Consider the following 24,569-nt stretch of genomic DNA (forward strand, 5'->3'; position numbering starts at 1 on the left):
CGTCATCTCTCTATGCCCTGACTCAACTATATGCTTGTGCACTATATTGAAACAAACATATTGTAAGCATTAAAGAAAGTAGCAAGTTTCTTATTAAGTTTTAAATCAGGTTTTTATAGAATAACCAACAAGCTACTAACTGATATTTGATGTTTCTGGATGTTAAATATAAACAGACTTAATATTAAAGCGTTTCCAAAATCCTGGAAGAGGAATTTAAGTTACTATGTTGATACATTTTAATACTGATGACATCAAATACATCTTCGTTGCCGAACTGTCATTTAATCTTCCACATCAACAAACAAAGACTGACTTGGTGGTTAATTTTATCCTGACTAATCTAATATTCAGCACCTTTTAAGACTTGTATGAATCCCTCCTTTTCTAACTATTTACGTCTTCATAAGGTTTACATTTTACTTAAACAACTATCTCTTTACTTCAGTCCATTCAATCATTTGTTTCCTGCCACATCATTAAACTTCAGGCATGTAGGGCAGTCAGTAGTTCTGGTCACATATTTACATTACTGATCAAGTTTTACATTTGCTATAATAAACATGAGAAACAAATATCTACTGAAATTCATACTTTAAAAGGTGAGTCCTGAATAACAAAATAATCCATTCAAGTTTATTCACCACTAAGTCTATGTCACTGGATGCTTTGAATGCCTTATGGAAGTTTCTAGATTCTAGCATACTAATCCTGCTAAATTCACAATTCCACCTGCTTCCTGATTTTCATGCATCCAATAGAAGTTGTTCCTACTCACCTGCCATAACCCTCTTTGCAATAACTTTACCATTCCTCATTCTCTGCTGGGATTTAGGCGTTTCCTTGGTTATTATTCTTTCCTTACAGGCAAAATAAAAACCTTGATATTCTTGTAACTTCTCTTTGACTTTTGAGAACAGAAAAGTTTTTCACTTAGGCCTCCAGCAGACATTACACTTCAGATGTGATTAACCAGTTAATCACATCTTAAGTAGTAACCAGGCCAGACATTCAGGCAATTAATGGAGTCATAAAACAGGGAATAAGCCATAAAATTATTACTCAAAATATGTGTAATAACTTTGTGGCTGGCTCTCACTGTACCTTAAGCTGAACATGGCCAGCACCAAACAGTGCTCCCAGTCTCAGGAGTGCACAGGAACCCTTCAAGACTCCTAGGAGCACATCAGAGCCTTGAAGGGCTCCCATGTACTACCACAGCTGGGAGTACCAGTCAGCTGCTAGGTGCTGCCAGTTGTGGGAGCACATTGGAGCCCTTCACTCTAGTGTTCCTGTGGTTGAGAGTACAAGTCAGCTGATAGACACTTCCAGCCTCAAGTGTGCACCTATATTTTGAAGGGCTCTGGCATACTCCTGGGGATTGGAGCACTGATAAGCTGATCAGCACTGGTCACGTGTTCAATTTCAGGTGCAATGGGAATCAATTACAAAGTTATTATATGCACTTGCTGATCATCTGAGTGGCACTCCCAACCACAGAGGCACACTAGAGCGAAAGGCTCCAGTGGACTACCAAAGCTAGGAGCACCAATCAGCGGAATGATCTACCAGGCTCCCCCTGCAAAAGCAACAAGACACTACTGGGAACTGATCCCTGACCCTACAAATTGCACCTCCTGCCACGTACATGTGGCATGGCAGTAAGCATGACTGTTGGGATTGCAAATGAGATCCCATCACACCTTTAATGGAATGCCTGTCAGCAGCCTCAGAAACTGAAATTTGAGCGTAGCAGGCGTTCAAGGGATGTGGTGACAGACTGGTTAAGACATCCCTTCCTGACTCCAGATGGTATACTTTTGAAGCCTCACCCTGGACCAGTGTTGAAGGCTGCTTCCTGCTGTATGTGGATACCTGGTCATTCAGGTTGTGGGAGATAAAAGGTGGCAGGATGTGATGCTAGATGCATCATTTCCTTGTGTGTTGTTCATTATAAGAAGAGATGGGTTATAATAAGACCCATGGTAGTCTGGTGGGCTGCTTGTCTTGGGCAGACCTTTGATCTTTTTGACAGGCATTCAAGCTATTTTTGAAAAACAAAATCCTTGTTTTTCTTCCCCCTCACCCAAAAAGGGAAATAATCCCTTCAGACTCACTCCCTTCCCTTTCCTGACATCATTCCGTTCGTAGACTATTATGACGATACTTTAAAAATTATTTTGCTCCTACAGAGGCAAAGTCAAGCCATTATTTAACAATTGTGTAATTAAGGCCTAGCCTACACTATAAAGTTTTGCTGGCAAAACTTAATGGGTGTTCACACCTAAACCTTTCTTGCTGTGGACAAACCCTCCTTTCTCCTGACAGTTATACCACCTGCGCCGAGTGAACTAAAGGTTTTTGCCTCTGTCCAGAGTCTGGCAAAAGGTTTCTGCCCTAGTTCCTTCAGCAGCAAATGCTTTCTTAAGGTGCAGTTTGCACTCTTGTAACACAGCTGTGGAGCACAACCACAAAAAAGATGCCATAAACACATGGATACACTTGGACTTGTGGCACAGTAGTGTCAGCTGATGTCTGCCACAAGCAGTTCTGGCAACAGAGGAAGGAAGGTTATGTGTACACAAGGCCTAAATACTTCAATCCTAACTAAAGCAAAATGACCACAAAGTCTGTTTAACTTTCCATATGTACCTCTTGTGTAGTAAATCTACACCAGTACCTAGCATTCTCGATTGCACAGTGTTCTGCACTTGTCATTTATGCCAATGTAAAACATTACAAGGGGCAAAGGTGAATTGGTCCCTGAAAATTCTGGTAAAGTAAGGATTGTAGAAAATTTAGACCCTTGTAACTATTTTTAAGTTTGACCCTTTTACTTTGGATATTCATACTATTTTGATAACCTGAAATGATACAAATCAAAATCACTATCTGATGATTAACTTTATACTAATATTTTCCAGGAATATTTTCAAGTATTCAAATAGTATTTCATGGTCTCAAAAAGCAAATGACTTCTGCATAAACTGGAGAACTTTCACACATAGTCAATCTACCCTATCACGGAAGTGCTGTGCAGAAGTTTCAGTATGAGTTATCCTTCTTTGTATTTCACACCACTGTGAAATACATCTGATATTTTCTGCATAAAAAACAGCAGTTGAACTGAGGACAAGGAGCAAATCAAAACGGATCAAATTTTTGTACCGAGACTCAAAGCACACATGGCCAGTAAAGCACTGTAGGAGAGAAATTTTACGTTCTTGCCTTCAAGAAAGTGGGGAAAATGGTTCCAAATTCAACCAATTGCTTTCTCCATGAAATATACTTTTTAAAGAAAGCTACATGTACCCTGGAGATTTTTTAATGGAAATTAAGGAGATGCAGGCATTGGTATACCAAATTACTGCTCACATGAGAATTGACAGCCAGATTCCAAAAGTTTTGAGCAATAGCTTTGTCCACAAGTTGTCACGCTGAAATCAACTCACAAAAAAGTGCTAGTCTCATTTTCTGTTATGGAAGGCAAAGGTACTTCACAATGAGTTTAACCATTTAAATGCTGGCTCAAAGTTCCTCTTACTACAACACTGTAAGACAGCCCTTGTGTTAATGAGCTGACGAAAGGTTTTAAAATCTGACCTGTGCTAAAAAAAAATGCATTCCAGGGACTCTGACTCTTTTTGGTTTGGCTGGTAAGTTTGCACTTATAAGAATATTTAAAAGACTAAAAGAGGGATACTTACAAAACACTCATCTTTACTTCTTCATGAAATATTGCAGTGCCCAAAGAGGTATGGAAAAAATGTTAGTTTGGTGTTGATAGTAAAATTGATTTTCATCCTCCATGTTAGGTTTTTTGTTTCTTTTTAATCGAACCATAGGAAGATACATTTCCTCCTATTCCTTTGTTGCCTCAACTGCTTCCAAATTCATTCTCTGACTATAAATAAAATAATAGCTGTACTACTAAACTATTGACAGGCAAAGCATGAAAATTAACCATGACCTGAACTAAAAAAAAGGGGGAGCAGGAGGGGATGAACTTGTTCAATTTCCGTATTCCTTATGCTGGATATTTGTGAGCATGTTCATCTAGATCAGTGATTCTCAACCCAGGTGCCATGGCACCCCGGAACGCTTTGAGATCCTGGGGTGCCCCACTGTGTCATGCAATATTAACACCATTAGGTCTGCAAACACGATCCACGAGATAAACCCAGGGGCAGGACCCAGACACACAGGTACGTGTGGTTTGTGACGCTTCAAACCTCTTTACAGTGCCACAAACCACACCAGTTACACGTTAATCAGTGTTCACTGCTGCTAATTTGCAATGCCGGGGAAAAAATTGCTACTGGGATTTCCTGGTAGCAAAAAAAATAACCTAAAAAAAACTGGCGCAAACCACGCCAAAGTGGCAAGCACCAGAACAAATGCAGAGACTGGACCTGGTCTCTCATCTACACACACTGTGGAGCCCTCCTGTTGAGGCAACCTGTGCCCCAGTCAGCTCCTCCCTGGTTGGCTGGGGTGCAGTGTGCCATAAGACGGGAACAGCTGGCTGGGGTACAGTGCATCTCAGCATGGGGGCTCTTCAGTGGAGCCCCTGTGCTGAGGCACACAAACAGGGAAGCTGCCAGCCCAAGACTGCCTGCTCCCCTGTCTTGATGTACACTGCACCCCAGCCAGACACGAAGCAGTTGGTTGGGGCACAGGGTGGCTCAACACTGTGGCCCTGCAGCATGCAGAGAGATGGAGGAGCTGCTGCCCCATCTCTAGGTGCTGCTCACCAGCTGGCCAGGGAATGGGGTGCCTCAGCACATGGGATAGCTAACTCCAGTCTCTCCTGCCCTGGCACAGAACAATAGGTCCTGCTGCAAAGCACACAGCACAGGAGCATGCACTATGACACAAAGTAACAGCACAAATTTGTGCCACTACTATTTGTGCTGCTGTCAAGGCATGCCCCTGCTCGTGTGCACCCAGCCAGGGATTTCAAATATGAATCCATAGCATCAAAAACATTCTGACCTGTTGTGGTCTTTCTTGAGGTCTGCTCTCTTAATTTTCTGTAGTCAAAAAAGTAAGTGGAAACTAAGCTAGCATTTTCAGAGGTGTGCCTCAAGCCTACTGAGAGGTGCCATAACCCTAAAAAAAGTTGAGAAACACTGATTGAGATGCTCAGACTATTATATCACATTCATCCTTCATTTAACCCTACAGCCTTGATCCTTCTACCCTACACTAAATAACTCCAGGTTGCAAGAGGCAGGTGTCTGCAACTGTCTTATAAATTAAATTATTTTAAGCTTTCACAAAAATTGTTTTTGACAGTTGAGTGAAATTATTTTAGCCATCTAATAAGGGTATGTATTTGTTTCTGGTTAATCATATTAAGCACAAACATCATTTTAATACTATACTAGCACAACTGGGTTTTTCTGCTCTTATCAAATTGTGCCAAAAAGCCTGTTCCCTACATGAAACAAAAGTTAAAATAGCTCTCTAAATTTTATGCTATGAATGTGCAAGTGCAAAAAATCCTCAGCTTCATGTACACCTGTATACAACAGGTATGGGTAAATATTATTTCATTCTACTTTGTGGCACTAAACTGAACGTGGATTGAAAAGAAAGGTATGAGAGTCCCCCAAAGATATCACCTAGAACAGAATAAATAAGACACTTCCACCAGTGTGTAAATGTGGGTTAACAAAGGGGGACTAATGTGATTATTCCTGTGAAAAACAACTTGATCATGAGTACTTTCACTGATTAGTGGATACAGCATTACTTGGACTCAAGAGACTTGGGTTCCAGTCCTGGCTGTGCCAATGACCTGTCTTATTAAGACAGGCAAATCACTTCATCCATCTGTGTCTCAAATTTCCTCATCATTAAAATGAGGTTAATGATATCCATCTTCCCTGTAAAACACTTCGATAACAAGTGATGAAACGCACTCAGGCAGAGCTAGGTATTATGGAATAAGTTACTATTCAGACTAAGTGAGGAAATCACATACACCTCACTTGAGGAAAAGGCATGGCTACAGAAGAGCATCAATGTAATAAGTGGTATCAGCTTTGCTGAAAGTGGGAAGGCATGAGTTTCTTTCATGCCCATAAAGGGTTAACACTAGAAAGAGAAAAGATTCACTTTAAACACCAGAATTCTTGTTTTATTTCCTCAAATTGAATTATTGTCCCTGCATTTTTTTTTCCTCTCAATACCTCCAAACAAGAGTGCCTGGAGTATCCGATGGCAATATTACCTGATTACCTAGCTTATGCAGTAACACAGAAATTTTGTACAGATGCTATGGTCAGCAACTTACTGTGGGCAACATGTAATGTGAGGTTTGGAAGAAAAGACAAGACAGGGTAGAAAGAGAAGGGAAGTAAATGAGACTTTACACGTTGCTCTCATGAAATGAGTGGGGAGGTTGCAGCTCAATAAACTGTCTAGGTATGCACATTTCATTCCTGTGCTGAAGTCTGGGAGGAGGGAGTGGGGAGGAGGGACTGTTTTTGGTTTGTTTTTTGTTGTTGTTGTTGTTGTTCATTTGTCTGTTTATGACAAATACATGGAAATCCTAAAACTTAGGGTCTCCTATGACTTTGGAAAAATGCTTCAACTGAATTATCAATGCCTTAAAAGGCTTAATGTATTATAGTAATGACTGCAAACAGCTGTAGCATTATGGGCTCCTTTGTGAAGTTACTACAAGTCCTGAATACTGTGCTGTTCTAGGAGCAAACCTGAAGCTGAATTGAGCATTGATAGCTTTTACCATTGCTCTGGGAGGAATAATCTGCACCAGTGTCCTATGTTCGGCAGAGTTTACTTTCTTACTCTGGCTGTGGGCAGTAAGGGGTCAAGGGAGCCTTCTCCAGTAAAGGAGGAGTGCCTCAGGGAGGCTCAAATTAAGGCAGACCATGCAGTGAAATAAGGAGGCATCTAACACGGGGTATGCAGGACATGCAATTACAATGATTAGCATTGTGGTCACTAGGGCTGTGTACAATTTGTAAGGCATGCCACACTGCTGCTATGGAAGGCATCTCCATTTTCTGAAGAGAAAAAAAATTTAAATTTCTGCATTGCAAACAGAAGGCCAAATTGTGCCATGGTTCAAGGAAGCCATGCAGGAGGGTAACGAAGAATCAGGTGCCAACACATGTGCATTGCCCAGCAAAACTCATGGGAATAAAGGGATATGAGAACTATCCCGAGGTCTGAGGGCTGACACAATAAGCCTCCCCTTTCACTAGCTAGAATAGCTTCCTTCCCAGTGTTCCCTCTGGGACTATATATACCCACAGATTATCTGGGACTCAGGGGCATGCCCAAAGTTTCAGGCTAGCTCATTCCAAATGACAATGTGATGCTATATTTGAGATATCTCCCCCTATATAGTATTTTTAACATTTTATTCTCTTGCCATTGAAGTCAAGGATATGGACATGCAAGCAATCCCCTCCTATGGTGGAGAATGAAGCAGCAGCCTAGATTGCAAATTGGTTGACTAAAAGGAGTGTGCCAAGGTGCAGAATAAAAGAAATGCCATTTCTACATGCTTCAAATCATCTCTATAGAGTAGTAAATCACAGCCTTCCTACCTCAGGGGGAAAGAGCTATAGTTCTATAAGGACATTTTAATAGCTTTGAGAAAATTCCAGTGTTACACATTCTCTACCTCTGCATATGCATAAGAAAGCACCATGTTTGCTTGTTTAAAAGTGGGTACCTAAAAGTATGGCAGATCCACTGTAAGTAAAGAACCTGCCAGTGCTCAGCACCTCAAAAAACCTCTTTTTTTAAATTATGCACCTAAAGAAACATCTTATGTGACTGCCTAAATTGGACACTAAAAATAAAAATGGGCTTTGATGTACCTAGTATATATGCTCATATGTATGTACATGTCATCAAGAACTTTCAGGGACTAACAAAAAACTGAGATCTTAGTTGGCTATATAAGCTATACTTAACTGTTCACCCTTCCTTTTCTAGTAATGGTATGTCAAAATGTCAATCAAAACTTCAGTTCTCTAAGAAATGCTTTTCCCCTGCTGTAATTGCTGTCTAAAATCATGAATGCATCATAAAAGTTACTGCAGTATTTTGCATTATACATACATGCTAAATAAATATCATCAATACAATTTGTATACAGAGCATTAACTATATATTTATTATAGCTCTGTACAGCGGTTCTATTGATTTCTTTGTCATCAAGTGCATACCACTTGACTGCAAATGTCAATCTGAAGGGACTATACAAATATTTTTATTCTATGCTAACCCACTGCTTTTTTTCCTACCTTGGCAGTTAAGTTATATATGTAGAATACCCAATATCTAAGGGTAGGTTATCCCTATGCTCATTAACAATATGAAAAGGCATAAGAAAAGCAAGCAAGACCTTTCCTCAAAATTCAGATAAAAGCAGAAGGCATTCTTTCAGGCCCAGATTGAGGAAAGCACTTAATATGCACTTAACTTCAATGAGACTTAAGTACATGTTTACAAATAAGCACCTAAGTGCTTTCTTGAACCAGGGTTCCGATCTCGGTGTGGCCCACGGCTTTCACAAAATCTTTATAAAGACTCACATCTTGAAGTCTGAAAGCTGTGAACCTAGTAACTTTGGCCACTTCTTTTAATTTTGGCACACAAAAACAGATACTGTCAATTTTACTGGCACTGAACTTTTACTGTATTGCTGCTGATCAAGAACAGCAAAGGCTGAATTCCAGACTTTTTTTCCTTGTTGTGCCTAAGAAGCAAAGGTTGGGATTCAATGCTGAGGAAGCTTTTTGCTTGCCAACAACAGAATGCCACCAGAATTTTGAAAAAGCAAATCCATTCTTTCCCTCCCCAGCCCATTGTCACCCATGAATAAAAAGGCAAGAGAATAGTTGTCAGGTAATATCAACATCAGATGCCACAGGCAGTCACCAGTTTTCCTTTCAGCTGCTTACCAGTGTGGCTCCTTTTATGTACCATTAGCACATTGGGCCCAATGCAAACCATGCCACAGACGTCACATTTCAGTTTACCATTCGGAAGACGGATTCCTCCCTCGCTTGACAGATCCTGGATCTTTCTGTTATCAAGCATCTCGTTGTTCTCAGTGAGGGGTTCTTCCAGGCTGCTTCCTTCATCATGACCCCTGAGCTCATCTTCCCGGTTCAGGGGTTTCCTGTCAGATTCCTCATCACTTTGCATTTCTAGCTTTACTGAATTTGCTGAAATTAGGGAAAAATATATATGTATATATAATAAAAATCAATCTTTTCCTAGTTCCAATGAGCTAATACCAATATCAGTATTATTTACATTGGTGCCTAGCAACTCCAACCAAGATCAGAATCCCATTGTGCGAGGTGCTGCATATGCATATGGTGGCCATAAACCTCACTCCAACTGCAATCTGAGAAGCGATAAAGTTGAAGGAATAAACATTTTTTATCCACATTTTACAGACAGGGAACTAAAGCTCAATGAAGCGACTTGCCCCAAGGTCACCCAGAGATTTCATGACAGAACTAGGAATTGAACCCAGATCTCCTACACCCCAGTCTATTATCTAAACCATAAGAACCACCTTCCTTCCATACAAACACTAAATGTAAGTGGTACTGCATTCTTTGTGCTCAAGGAACAGGTTGTCAAAAATATTCACCTATCCCTACATACTTAGCCCCAACATTTGTGTATTTATCTATGTGCAGTCTTTCAGAGTGAGAAAGGGAACTACACAATCAGTAAGTACATAGAAATGAACTCTCCTTACAAGAGGAGTTCAAAATGCAATGATTTAATGAAGCAGGGCATGTGTGGTGTGTAGATAATCTCCAAATCACAGTTCTTGCACAGACATGTTTCATGATAGAGGAGAGAGATGATACATGAATCTCTGCTTTTCTGCTGGCAGTGCCTTAATCATGTAATGGAGGATTGCCAAGGCAAATGAGACTTACTGTGCCAGCTGTGTTTTGGTTCACAGTTCATGTATACAAATGGGATAAGTGCATTCTATTGTTTCTCATGTTTGCTTGTTTGCCCTGTTAGACTGATGTACAGCCTGGGAATCTTTCCATTGACTTCAGTCAAGCTTTGAATTAGGTCCTCAGGGAATTATCCAAATCCTAAAGAAGTTAATGGAGTGTTGTGGGGGCACCTCTGATCAAATCCATCAATTCAGTGCATCAGTATGCTTAGCTGCCCCTAACATAAGACACACACATCTGAAACACTAAGCAATTCATGAAAGTTGCTGGAGTAACTTGTCCAGAGTCATGCTGTCTATCTAAAGACCAGATGTAGCTTTGTCAGCAAGAAGAAACACTGGCCTGACAATAAGCGTAATTTCTGACCAGAGAATCAGCTTCAAAAGCAGGTATTTTAGCCTCCACATCTAGGTAAATATTCAGCTTCTGTTAGGACCCTCAAAAGGTGCCAGTTATAGCAGTAGATCTGCAATACAGATATGTTCACTAAGACTGGACAGGCATCTCTAATCTCATTTTATGTGGGCTAAAAGGCAGAAGTCAGATAGGACCGAGGTTAAATCTGAAAGACTAAAATTCAGTGTAAAAGTTCTATCTGTATAGCATTGCCAACTGAGCTATCCAGTCCCCCATGCAGGAAACAGATAAACTAATCCCATTAGCTACATTTAAGGGTCTCTTCCTTCATCCCATTGTTAAAAAAAACCCATAAGGTTCAGACACCTGTGTCAATGTTACAGTTTCAAATCATTAGTATCACCACTAGGCAAGGTATAATGATATGGACAAAAACACAAGAGAACAGATAACAACAAGATGTGACTTTCTAATCGTACAGTTGCTGAAGTCCATCTCCTATTCATCAAGACACTAATGAGAGCTAAGTCACGAACATTATAATAAAGCCCATATAGAACAAGGACAAACAGATCACAGTGGTTTAGTATCGGAATAAAGTCTTGCCATCAAAACAGGAAACCAACCTTTTATATTATGAAACATTTTAGCTCTTAATTTACAGAAGGCAATAGGTATTTTTTGTTTTCACACAGAAATTGTTGCTAAGAAGAGAAACAATGCCACACAGAGGGCTTATACTGCGATTTTATCGCAAGTCCCTGCTTATGCAGCAGTAGATACTGATAGTGTCTCAAGTGCTGACTGCCCATTCCCATACCTCCTGAAATAGGATGGGAGGAAAGGAGGAAGAATTACAATTCTTTGCTCCTTTGCCACAGCTCAGAACCAAATCTATCCCACAATAAATAATCCTTGAGTTTTAAGCATAGATAGCCAACCCCCTCCCCCACCACATCCCAAGGTAAGATTTATGTTTGGGGCAAAGGCTCTACTCCTGACAAGCAGTTCTAAAGGCTGAGAACTTCTGGCTCCCATTGAAACAGCTGGCATGGGACGGATGGAGCATGTCTGACAAGGAGGGCCAAAATAACTGTCTGCTGTCTATGTAACAGAAATTTGTTACACTAGGCAACATAGGTAGTCTGTGGTGAAGCCATGAACAGAACCTTACTCTCCTGATTCCAAGTGCTGTGCCGCAATCACAAGACAAGCCCTAAAGCCACACACAGCAAGAATATACAAAATTATTCCAAAATTATACAGTTCACACATTATGCAGACATACAAGAGAGATATTTGCATCTTCCATGTATGTTTATACAATATTTTCCATTTTGGATCTGAAACAATATACATCTTATTTAATAGGTATCAAATATTCACAACTCTTCTTTCAGTCTATGGGACCTTCAGTTGCTCAGTACCTCAGAAAATAAGGCCCTAAGCACTTAGAAATGGGAAGGGTGTTGTCAGCATCTTATTCTATCTTACCCTACTGCCTCCTTCTGCTGAATACTGGCTCACATCCAATAGGATAAACAGCAAAACAAAAACAGAGCTAGCTGTTTGATGCAACACAACCTTCCAAATGCATAATACTCCCCGTCCTCCAAATATAACTTGTTAGCATGCCTCCCTAGTCTATATACATGAAGCTGCGAAGACCATCTCAGCTCTTTGAAGTGCTTTTATACACCCCCACCACCTACCTCTGGCTCTGTCCCTGCCATTTTCAAAAGCCTGCCATTAGTGCTTGTTGCTCTGTGAAAGTTTCCTTCATCTGGGACTTAAGGGAAAATTGCAGGTCTCCAAGGAAGGGAATGCTGCTACAGTGGGGATCTCCTCAGCTTTTCATGAGGGCTTTGCTAATCAGGTCATCCCCATTGCCTTACATCATATACTTGTGTGCATCAGCCTTGTGTTACATTTTGCACACAAACACATGTTTAAAGTAGTTTGTACCTTCTCCTTTATTCATCCCCCAAATTTAAACTTTTTTGGTTTTTACCTGCTGCCATAAAACTTAATATAATACACGACTTGTGTTAAGAAGAAAAATGATATATAAAAGTCATGTTTATGCCTACTACGTATTGTACAAAGTCCCCAAATACATTTCTCCATAAGCCTCTTTTCTTTCTTCTTGCTGGCTTAAAATTCTCCCATCTGGCCATGCAAACTAAATGAATACATAAGCAAAAGTTTAAACGTTTCAGCAGCTCCCCTTTACAACCCTCCCCCCGCAGCAAAAGACCACCCCAGTTATAAAATGTCAAATCTCATACAGCCTTTTCCAAATCTAAAATCGGCAGTCAAATGATTTTTCATAGTTAATACAGATTTCTTCCCTTTTGCTTCCATTTTCCATTATCAAAGGTCATGCCACTTTCACACCGTGACACCACCTTTCTGGGAGAAACTCACAAACAGGCACCGGTAAACATGAAGCTAACAGCAAGCAGTCACTAAACACAACTAGCTTTCCTTCCTTTCTTTCCAAGTAGCACCATCTAGTTGGTGTTAGTTTACAATGCAACAATAATTGTTTTCAACATCATTCAATAATGCCGTCTTGTGCTAACTAAAAAATAATGCCATATTAAACAGTATTTGGGTAGGATTTTAGTGCCCAAACATTTATTTTTATTTATTTATTTTACAGGTAAAGTAGTGGAACTATCACCAGGAAAGTAACGGTGGATGTTAAAATGTATTTATTTAAAGCCCCACCCTACCCTGTATGGTCTCCACACTCCCCCCCAACTCAAAGTTATAGGTCACCCTGTTCTACACTTTATCCTCCGTTATGGAAATTTACCTCCACAGCAAAAAATCAGATCGGGAAAAAACCCTAGAGTCTCATCAGGAATCCTGACCTCCAGGTGGAACTAAGAGGTACATTGCTTAAGAATGAGGATCATCATTTAAAAAAAGTATGGGGATAGTAATGCGTGACACTACCCCAACATAAGACAAATGAAAGCATAACATTTCCTAGTGATAGAACATTTATTTTGGACAGATAAAGCTAAGATACAGAGTTAAGGAAATCCTACATTTTCTTAACCCAGTATGTATCTAAATGGAGTGGAACAGACAGCACTCAGGGTTTGTTCTAAAAAGCCTTGACCAGAATGCAACATGATTCAATTCTCAAGGCACAACTGGCAAAGTCAAGAATGTCAGAATTGCCTTGTAGTTTTGAAATTAAGTAAAAAGTTTGTCAGTTCTGTTCATAGTGGAATTATGCCTCCTGTCCGTCTTTTTAAAAGCACACAGTCATTCGCACTCTTCACTTGCATGATGGTGCTAGAGACAATGAGGGCCCCATCTGTATTTATTCCAAGATCCTTTCTACCACAAGGAGACTCAAAAATGTGACCGTCTACACTGTGCTCGAAGTGAGAAGAGGCTGTGATGCGAGTGTAAATACACTTTATACTGGTACCCTGTATTAGCATGAAAGAAAGAGTCAAATCCTGAGCTTCTTATTAAGGGCAGAATCTGGCTCTTCATTAAAGAGATTTTATAAGTAACTCTGGGCCTAACAACACTGCAACCTTCAAGATGCAAGGAGCTCCTGCAAAAACTCTCTCACCCAAAAAAGCATGGTATACCAGGAGTGTGCATGCTGGCAGAGGACAGAGAAAGAGTAGGAAATCTATTAATTTGTTTTCTCATAACCCAGGAGAGAAGCAACATCACTTGGCAAATAAACGCACATTTAAGTATATTTATTGGAAATTACACTTTGTTCCTGAAATATATATATTTAGGGCCTGATTCTCCTTGTACTTACTCTGGCATAAAATCAGGAGTTACTCCCGAAAATATATATCAATAAAAGCTCCATTCATGTAATGCTGATGCAGAAATAAAGTGAGAGCCACCAGGGGCATGGATAGCATACCACATCACTATATAACTGGGAGATGAGAGGGAAACCAAGAACATTCAGCATGTTGTGTTGGCAGTTTCTTCTTTAAAATTTTCTGGGAAACATTTTGGTGCTTGTGCAAAATTGTACATTCCAAAGGTAAATGATTACTCCCTGAGAATATTTTTAGGAGGAGTCTAAAAGATAAAGTTCTTTCTGGATGGAATGAATGAGCTGTACCCAGGAAAAGGATGAATTCTGTCAGCAAAGAAAGGGGAGTTACTCAATTCTCTTAAGTTAGTTAAGAGCCACTATTTCAAATTTTGTTATGTGCACCCAGACACTTTGCTTACCGGCTAGGACACCATGAACAAGATCAACCTCTTGCCCACACAACTGACCAGAAACAACTCAGGTGGTGGGACTCCATGTAACACTACTGATTTCAATAGCTTTGTGCTGGTGTGTGGAAGGGCGGGGGGAGGAAAGCACTGGAAAAAGCTTCTCAACTGGTTAAGAAAAACAATTTAGCAATAAATTACAAAAGTTTTTTCATGCTGCCTCTGGGATATTCTAGAAGAGCCCAGAAGGTAGTGGGTGCCTAACTAAATGCAGTGGAAAACCCAACGCTTAACTTAAGCCCCTTTGAAACTCTCCGTCTACACCTGGATTTTGTAATAACACTGAAGAACCCCAAACTTAATCCTACTTCCAATAAATATCAACATTGTGGCTTCTGTTGAATTCAGTGCCAGCATGATTCAGATTTGTCAGAGGAATTAGTCTGTTAAACCCAGTATGGTTCAAGTTAGTTTCATGGCAGGAGTTTATCAACTCTGTTTTTAACACTGTGCCCTTTCTCCTGATCCAACTGCCCAATGCAAAATGCAAGGAATGGAGAGACTGGCAGTGAAACCTGTGGAACAACTTTCAGAGACCCAGCTGTCTATACAAACTTATATAAATACTCAGACAGAAAAAACAAAGTTATAGTAGTGGGAAGGGCTCTGAGTGAAACCCACACTTCGAACAAGTTCTGAGTTACGACTGCCATTCCTTTTCCAATATATGACTCAATTCTCCTACCCTTTACTCAGTTTGAACAGTATTTAAAGAATAGTCCAATGGAAATCAAAGAGATTACTTATGGATCAATAAACTATTCACCCAGAGTAGGAGTGGCAGAATCTGGTCTTAAATGTTGGTTGGAATCACTGCCCTCTAAAATTAAGGCAAGTCTGTCTACTCTGATTTCAGTGAGCTTTTCATCAAACCCTTTGTGCCAGCAACCGATGTAGCAGAATATATACAATTATGCAGGGATGTAAAATCCTTCAAGAGAAAATCCTGAGGCTAAATTTGCCCTCAGATGCATACAAGCAATCTGTATGAATGTGCAAATTCCGTTCATGTACATATTTGGGCAAACAATTAGTCTTATGCAAATGTGCATATTAAACACTATAGGAATGAGTTCCCTTAATCATTAGGCTTGTTCTGACAATTTTTTTTAAACATGCATGGAATTATTCGTGATTTGAACATGAAAAAAATTAAGTTTGATGTTTTCAGTAGTTTTCTTGACTCTCACACAGAACTGGATGATGTTAAGTATTTAAACAACTTATCAGTCAAAACGGTTTTGAGCTATAAGAAGCAAGCACACGCAGCACTAATTCACTAAACTGTGACAGCATTAACCCCAAAGTGAATTTTTAAGATCACATAGTACATTTTTTTTTAAGAGGCACCCAAAACCTAGAAATTGGTCATGGAAATGCTGATGCTACAGCTATCTATGGACCATCTCTCTCTCTCTGTACAAATATAGCTATATAGAGCCACTTAAAATTACCAAAACCTCATTGTTTCAATTATTAGCATCTCTACTTCTCAAAGAGCACGTGATTTCCTAAATGCTTTCTAAAACACACAAAGTGTAACAATTATAGCAACGATAATGATTTTATATATATATAAAAGAGCCTTGCACCAGGGAACTAGACTAAATTTAAATATTTACTTGGCTGAAACAAATTTAGGACCTAATCCACAAAAAGACTTGTGCTGATTTTTCTTGGTTTTAGTCAAGTCACAGTCACAGTTTATCTTCTGGGTCTACTGTTGCATAAATTTAAAAACAATTATTTTAATAACCAAAAGGCTTTTGTTTTTAGTTACACCCAATGGGCCACTCACCTGGTTTCAACTCATGGAAACAACCTTTATTTATTTTCAATTATATAAACTTCAAGTCATCTTAATACAACTTGACCTAACCATGTCCTATTCTAGGAAATAACTATACATAAAACACACCTCCAATAAGTCACCCACCCATGGAAAATTATAGGATAAGCACCTGTCACATAAATATTTTCTTAAGTCTCTTAAGTAAAAGGGAGATTAACAAAGCAACCTGTTCTACTTTGTTTGCTTGTTTATTTAGTCAAAGCCTTTCTTGCATCCTATCGGCTTCCCCAGTTAGTGCACCAAGATGGATCCTCAGCTGCTGTAAATCAGTATAGCTTCAGCGAAGTCAATGGAGCTATACTGATTGACAGCAACAGAAGAGCTGGCCCACTATATTTTAACACAGATAAAACATGTGCTTATTGATTTTATTGCAGGACATGCTCATGGGATTTTTATTTTGTCTTGTTTTTAAAAAAAGATTAATTCAACTTGTAGTTCAGAATCCTTAAGGGGCTGTATTGTTAACAAGTTATGCACTGAGATTGTGATTTTTCGTGTGTGTGTGTGTGTGTGTGTGTGTTTTTTGTTTTTGTTTGTTTGTTTTTTCAGCTTTTTCTTCTTTAAAATCAAGAATAGATACAGGTCTTGTTGAAATGTCCCAAGTATTAGTCAAATCCTGGTTCTTTTTAAATATAGGTTTGTTAAATTTGCACTGTTTGCATGATTGCCATTTTCTTTTGACATCATTCAAAAATGTGTTTTACTTTAATTTTCCACTTTCAACTTTATACAGACCACATGGGTCAGGATGCTAATCCCTTGGGAGCTAAAGATCCACAGGCATTCTGAACCTTATGTACACAAACGTAGAGCAATGTAGCAAGGGAAAGACGGAGCACTGATGCCAAGGGACAAATTCATATATCTATATCACATCACATCTCTCTTCCATACTGTTTTAAAACAACTTGGAGTTATCTACATCCATTTAACTAGAAATTAGATGTACAGAAGTTCCGCTACCCCTCTAACCCAACTCTTTCCCAGTGCATGACAAATACTGACCTCATAGCAGTGAAATCTGAAGTAACTAGATCACTCAAGTCAATGAGGAAGACCTCAGTTTTGCTTCCAACCAAAAACAATCCACTGAAATCAATCTATTAGACAGATTTTTATTAGCGTGCCATTACACGTTACATTTGGTCCATACTAAAGGGCTCTTAAAACAAAAGCATCCACATGTTAAAGCTCTTTAACTTGTGCTAAGTGGCCTCTGAACATCTCAATATTATGCCACTTCAGGCACAGGTTAACTAACTCTGGGCCATGCTACCTAGTTAATATTAGTGTAACTTCAGTCTGCTCCATAACGATAAAATGAGCAATTTTCAGTCCTCCAGAATCCCAAGATGCACTCCCATCCCACCCTCTGGGAGAAAGGACAGAACCTGGGTGTCCTGGGTTTAGCCACACCTCCGCTTGCAAGCTCCCTAGTGGTAAATCAGAGCTGTGCAGGCAGGAAACAGCACTGCTCACAGCATGCTTTAACTTTAAAACTACTTGACATTCCACAGATTTAGTATGAACCAAGTGTAACGTGCAACTTCAAGCTTATTTTACTATCTGATTTTTTACACTCTTACTTACCCAGGTGTAAATCCCCCCCCCCCTCCCCAAAAAAAAAAAAAAAAAAAAAAAAAAAATCAGTAAGGCAGTTGGCTTGGGCCTGGATCACTTATGTTTGCAGGAAGGAGCCAACATTCCATTAAAAGAAAATATGCCAGCTATTAAACTGGTGAAATATTTAAATGAATATCTATTATAAATATATTTTTTAAGAAAAAAAAGTTAGGCTTTCACCTGCATCATTATTATGTAGTATTATGTAGCAGTGACAGATGGCAGGCAAAATATAAAATAACTCTTAAAGTATTAGATTTTTTCAGTGTTGCATGTGTCAGATTCTTTAGCATAAATAAATGGCATTACACAGTCTCATTAAATCTATACATCTGTGTAGTAACTTGCAATTTATGGAAATTTTCAGACACAGTGTTCAAACCAACAGGTTTGGCTCACATGTTTCCTTTCTCACTATGCCATCTTGAAGTCAAAGGAAAGGCAAACAAAAGCAAAACCTTATAGTAAATATTCTTGAATAGTTCTTCAAGAAGATTTGCAATCATCATCTGTACTTCTTGTAAGGAAGATAAAGGGAAAGGTAGGTGACTTTCCCCACAAAAATCTAAATATTGCTGAGAAAGAAACAATTCTTTATGTTAAAGCAAATAAATAATGTTCTCACATTTATAACTTACAAAGCCAAATCATACATCACATTTTTCAATGCTGTACCCAAAGAGTGCCATTCTAGTAGCTCCACAGACTTTTATGGGACTGCTTAAGGATTATTAATTGCAGGACTGGGTTCCACACCTGAGACATCTCAGACTATTGTAGAAATGCAATAATGTCAAAACAGCTCATGAGTTAGGAAAAAATGGAAATCATTTTAAGTTTCACCTGCTACATTCTTCCAAGAGACTCTGCAGTGTTCAGGAAGACAGTGTTCTTGCATATTATTTTACAGATTAAAGGGTCCTATGTATCAGTTATGATCTTCTGCTCTTTGATACACATGAAGTTCTCTTTTCCCCCAGTCCTTACACATAACTGTTCTTCTTAACAAAAGCAGCATGATCTCCAGAGCAAAAACCATGCACACCCTTGCACATAGCTCCTAACACAATGGAGCTCTGATGCCGATTGAAGATTTGAGGTACACAAATGCTAAACGGCAGCATGCAATCCAATCACTAAATAGCCACTAAGGATTTATAGCAAGGATTAAAAAATAAAAATCAATAGTGGAGAGGAAAGAACAGAATTTTATCTTGAAGGAACAAAGCAGTTGTGTAGGTATTTATATTTCCCACTCCAATTAAAAACATATTTTAAATTTAAAAAAATATACATACATACATATACATACACACCTATCAAGAGAGAAAGAGAATTATAATGATATACATTAATAAAATATTTTTAGCACCATTTGCTTAAAGGCCTGGTAATAGGTCATTTTGAAGGCCACACCCAAACCAACAAAGCTGTAAATGGGTTCTGGATCTTTCAGGCACAGGAATCAAATGTGGCTAGCATCCAAGTTTGTGCAGAACTGAATGTTTTTAAATGGCGTATAGAAAACAAAAAAGCAAGTACTTAGAAATACTTTTTGCCTAAATGTCAGCCATGCCATAGGGCCAAATTCAGCTCTCACATAGCCAAAACATCCCCTTTAAGATAGATGTTTCTGCACTGAAGTTCTCTGTTCCCTTGGGCTAGGAAACTGAGCAAATCTATTTACACATACACCCTTTTTATTACAAGGTGCTGGTTACTCTGCCTATTATCGAATCTGCCTGACGTTTCACATTATCATACCCCATTTTCAACTATTGTTAACTTTGCCCAACTAACCATTTAGACTGAAATCTGCTAGCCACTGTATGCATCCAGCACAATTTTTCTGGAAAATCTTAGTAAGAAAACAATTCAATTGCCCTTGAGAATTTGAAAAATGGTTATTTTGCAATGTTGACATATTGTAGCAAGCTTTTCTCTGAAAGCCTCTAACGTCCCCATACTTTGGAACTGGAAACTAAGAATTGACAAGGGAGTGGCCTTTGTGCCATGGAAGCTTCTGGTGTACTCTCTGAGAAAATCCTCCCAAATTATATGCCCGGGGAAAGGGGAGGGGATAAATAAAAGATAGTTTGCACATGCTCAGTAGATACTTCTTTGGTTTCACCCTCCCTAAATAAGTTTGGGCTTTTCATACCTACTTCATACCAGACCATGAATGTACAACTCAACTCTGTCTACAGGGAATAACCCAGACTTTATATAGCACTATAACAAAGGGGGGGAGGGGATTGGGGCACCAGCTGCATGAGCCAACCCCAGGGGAGTAGAGGATGGTGAAAAAATATAGCAGCAGCTATGCTGCCACCACATCACCAGCAGTGCAACTACTGACTGCCCTTATGTGGTTACTACCCAGGGGTGCTCAAGCACCCAGTTTCACCTCTATTTTCATGCAATGACTCCTTCGGTTACCACAGCCAAGCACCAGAACTGAGAGCTGAGAACCCGTGACCAAATCAGGACAAGCAGGTTGATGACACACTCTAAGCAGGTGACAAATCAATCCAAAAGCTATGGGATGGTACTGATGGGAAACTTCAGTTTTCCCAACATCTCCTGGAAGAACAATGCAGACAATGCAGCCAAATGTAAAATGTCAAACCAGTTCCTAATCTGTGTGCAGTACAACTTTCTCTTCCAAGAAGTGGAAGATACAACTGGGGGATCATTTATCTTGGAACTTGTCCTGACCAAAAGGGGAGAATTAGTTAAGGTAAAAGGTAACTTGGGAGGAAGTGAATATGATGGGCTAGATTTCCTGAGGTAGGGAAAGCATGAGGGCAGCAAAACTAGGATGCTAGATTTCAAAAACGCAGATTTAATTTGACTCAATAAGTTAATAGGCCTGGTGTCATGGGAAGATAAATAGAAGGATAAAGGCGCCCAGAAGGGCGGAGCTTCTAAGGGGCACAGTATTAGAAGCCCAACAAGAAACCATCTTGATACAAAGGAAGCACAAGAACAATAGAACAATGTGGCTGCATAAGGAGCTTCTGAAATGCCTCAAATGTGAAAGGAAAGCACACAGGGTCACCAAGGAAGCTTACCAGGAAACAGCAAGAACCTACAGGGACAAAAATCAGGATAACAAACAAAGAACAAGAATAGGAGGTTAAGGACAACAAGAAGTAGTTTTAAAGTACGCTGGCCAGAAAAGGGCCAAGGAGGTTGTGGGTCTCGAGCAAGTTTGCAAATGACACAGAACTGGGAAGGACTGTGAACACACTGGGATGCAAGTGCAAATCAGAAGGATTTCAACAGGCTGCGGACTCTGACTAGGGTATGCCAATGCTCCTGCTGGGATCCAACCAGAGGGTCTTGTCCCTTCGCTCAGGTTCAGACCAATCCGCATGTTTGGGTCAGGAAGAAATTTCACTCCATCGTCAGATTGGTATGGACTGTGGGGGGTTTTGCCTTCCTCTGCAATAGGGAGTACGGCATTTTACCGAGGATCACTTGATTATATATTAACATTTCACAGATGAAGAACACTGGCTGCTGTGGTTCCCCCAGTTTACCTGTGGCAGGTTAGGGTGTTAGGTCTGTGCTGTGTTAGGGTTGACAGTAGTCTTATACAGAATTTAGATTATGGATTGAATGGGATGGTTTGGATAGGGATGATCCTGCTTCAGGCAGAGAGTCAGACTACATCATCTCTGGAGACCACTTCCAGCCGTACTTCTCTATGCTCTATTCACCAAAGTCAGGTCGGCACCCAGATGACATGCAGGAAGTCGCACTTAAATACAGAGAGAACAAGAGACAGATCCACAGACTGGGATTGTGGGATAGCAAGAATAGTAGACGGAACAGGAAGCCTGCAATGAGGGAAACAGGAGTGCAGACTGGCGGAAAAAGGTGGGGGGAGAGGGAGCTTGGAAACACTAAGAGCACAAAACCACATAGCTAAACACCCTTAAGATGGACATGCCAATTGCCAGGAAAATCTATATTAACCTGGGTAAATGTCAGTGGATCCTAAACTCAGGAAAAATGATTATTCAAGACACTGCTTAAGTAACTGCTTAACTTCAAGTACTGAAGCCAATGGGATTTAAGTACATTCTAAAACTACTGTCCTGCTGGGCCGAGTGGAAAAACTCCAACTCAAGAACTGATGTAATCATACTATATAGCAACTAAGGTAGTTCTAAAGGCCTCTAGGGAAGAAGCAGTATAGTCTCAAGGAGTAGTATAGTCTAATATCCCCTCCCTGATGACATACAGAAAAAAGACTGAGATTAGAGTGATCTAGTCAGCTGTGCAGACTTGCAAGAAGCCTCTACTCTAATCTCCAAGACTGTGCTTCTGTACTTCAGCTACTGCATAACAGTTATAAATAACAAACAGTGGGCATAGTTATACGAGATATTTACTGTGAAGGACACTAATTAACTCTGCAGCAAAGCACTGCATGTCTACACATGCACTCTATTAGGCTGAAGTAAACTAACCAACTCCAGAGCTGCAGAGTTTTTTTTTTGTTTTGGGGTTGTTTTTTTTTAAACTCTGCAGCAGTACACATGTAGACATCACCCCAGCTGACTGGAGAGCATGAGGGTGCTTCAGTGTGGGGGCCACCTGCTGGCTAGCCCCACATTGGAGCACTCTTGTGCCCTAGCCAGCCTGTCTGCAGCTTGTTGAGGTGGGAGAAGCAGCCCAGGGCCCCCTGCCAACCAGGGCTGCTCCAACCCAGCTCAACATGCTGAGGTTCCTAGCTCATGTTCAAATGGTATGTCCAGGTACAATAAACTCCAGAGCAGTAATCTTTGCATTAATTGCATGTGTAGACACACACAGTGAGTACTTACATACAGTAAGATTCATAGATAGGAATGCTGCCATTATTCTGTCCTGCTGAGAATATTCAAAATTATTCAAAATGTAAGGTGTGTTTTAGGTATTTTTTTTAAACATTAAGTGTACATAGTACCTATTCTTATAATTCATGCATTGGTTGTTTTTACTTAGCCAGCAGATTTAAACATTAGAAATAATTATAAAACTCCTTTCTGTAATGAATCTACAACCTTGTGACTTTTGCTTTATCATCATTAAAAAAAACATAACCCAGAAGGGATATAACCTAATAGGGATAAGCTGTCATTAACAAACTACCAAATTAGAGCTACTAATAAAGATGATTCTGAGATAACTCTTTGCTTTCACCAATTTAAAACAGAAATTGGAGGTTTAGCAACAATATAAACAGATTTCAGTTACCTTCTCAACAGACACTTACCCCTTCTTATGATAAGATTGACCTCCAATGAAAGACATTATTTTTTCATATCATCTTAATCCGCACTAAATAAGTTCCTCAGATGACTATGTCTACTTCTAAGTACAGGAAATATCAAGGATTTACAGTGATATCCTAGCTCATAGCAAGCAGAAAATAGTTCAATGTCTACTGAAATTATTGCCAACTGAGGAAGAGAAAGATATAAAACAAATGTATTGACTGTCTAAAAGATTTTACATTTAATTTTCTGTTGTCACATTCACATCAAGTACATGTACATTTCTGGTTGCAAAGGTGATAACCACATCCTTGTTCATGCTCAACTGCCTTGGTGCCAAATTGAGGGGGCTGTTCTTCAAGAAGGTGATCCAAGGGGCTCAGTGGGATGCTATGTATTGCCCCATACACCCCTCCCTCCCAATTCATATATCCTTTTCTTCAGTTCTGCCTTGTTTCTCACCTGGGGCTTTGGAAATATTGGATTCCTGAAAGAGATCCTCAACACATAATGCCTACTACTGGGTCCCTAACTTCTACCACAAGACAGAACACAACAGAACTTCTGAAGCTAAGGAATTTCAGGAGTGAAATAATTTCTCCTACACAGGTTGGATAATTGACACACAGGTGGAATGATCCAGACATCAACATTCAGTTTCATAAGTACAGATAAGCAAAAATAATGTTTTTCTTCAATTGATTATTGAACTGATAAAAAACAGGGAAGTGTGGGGGAGGGGAAGGGGGAAGATAAGTTTGGCTTGCGTCAACAGACCTTAAAAAGAATTCATTTGCAGCTTCAAATGCATTTGATCTGAAATATTTATTTCATTTTTGAGTTAATCATTTTTTAATTTTATATATTAGATGGGGGTAAATTATCAAAAATTAAATAAACCTTGAAACAAAGTTGAAAATATTTTATTAAAAGGAAAATTCAAAATGAAATATTTTATTTTTTTAAGTTCCTCCCTAATTCCCTTGAAATTCTGTGGCTGAAATTTTTCATTGCAATAGACCCAAATTTATAAACAATTTTGGCTTTTCAAGACAGTATTTTTTGTCGAATTATTGTTCAACAAAACAAAAAAACCCCAAAACCCAGCTTTACCTGTGGGCATTCACTGATAGTCAGCTCCCAGAAGGCATTATTAAACCAAACTAAATCAGGACCTAATCCTTTTTTTTTTTTTTTTAA

The 24,569-nt window shown here is 39.4% G+C and overlaps 1 protein-coding gene across 13 annotated transcripts in view; it reads right to left on the minus strand.

The window, feature by feature from the left end:
- IKZF2 (IKAROS family zinc finger 2) overlaps positions 1-24,569 on the minus strand; it is a 133,302-nt gene that overhangs the window by 62,060 nt on the left and 46,673 nt on the right. For 7 of the 13 annotated variants that reach the window (XM_090044926.1, XM_090044923.1, XM_090044927.1 and 4 more), the window contains exon 4: positions 8,952-9,218. The exons of 2 other annotated variants lie outside the window; for them this stretch is intronic. In XM_090044926.1, the coding sequence (XP_089901052.1) occupies positions 8,952-9,218 (267 nt within the window). The remainder of the gene's footprint in view (positions 1-8,951; positions 9,219-24,569) is intronic. 4 more of the 13 variants (XM_090044932.1, XM_090044929.1, XM_090044931.1 and 1 more) reach the window with 1 other exon arrangement.

The sequence above is a fragment of the Crocodylus siamensis genome, chromosome 4 (genome assembly GCF_052110815.1).
Source record: "Crocodylus siamensis isolate JL-2025a chromosome 4, ASM5211081v1, whole genome shotgun sequence".
Taxonomy (NCBI): domain Eukaryota; kingdom Metazoa; phylum Chordata; order Crocodylia; family Crocodylidae; genus Crocodylus; species Crocodylus siamensis.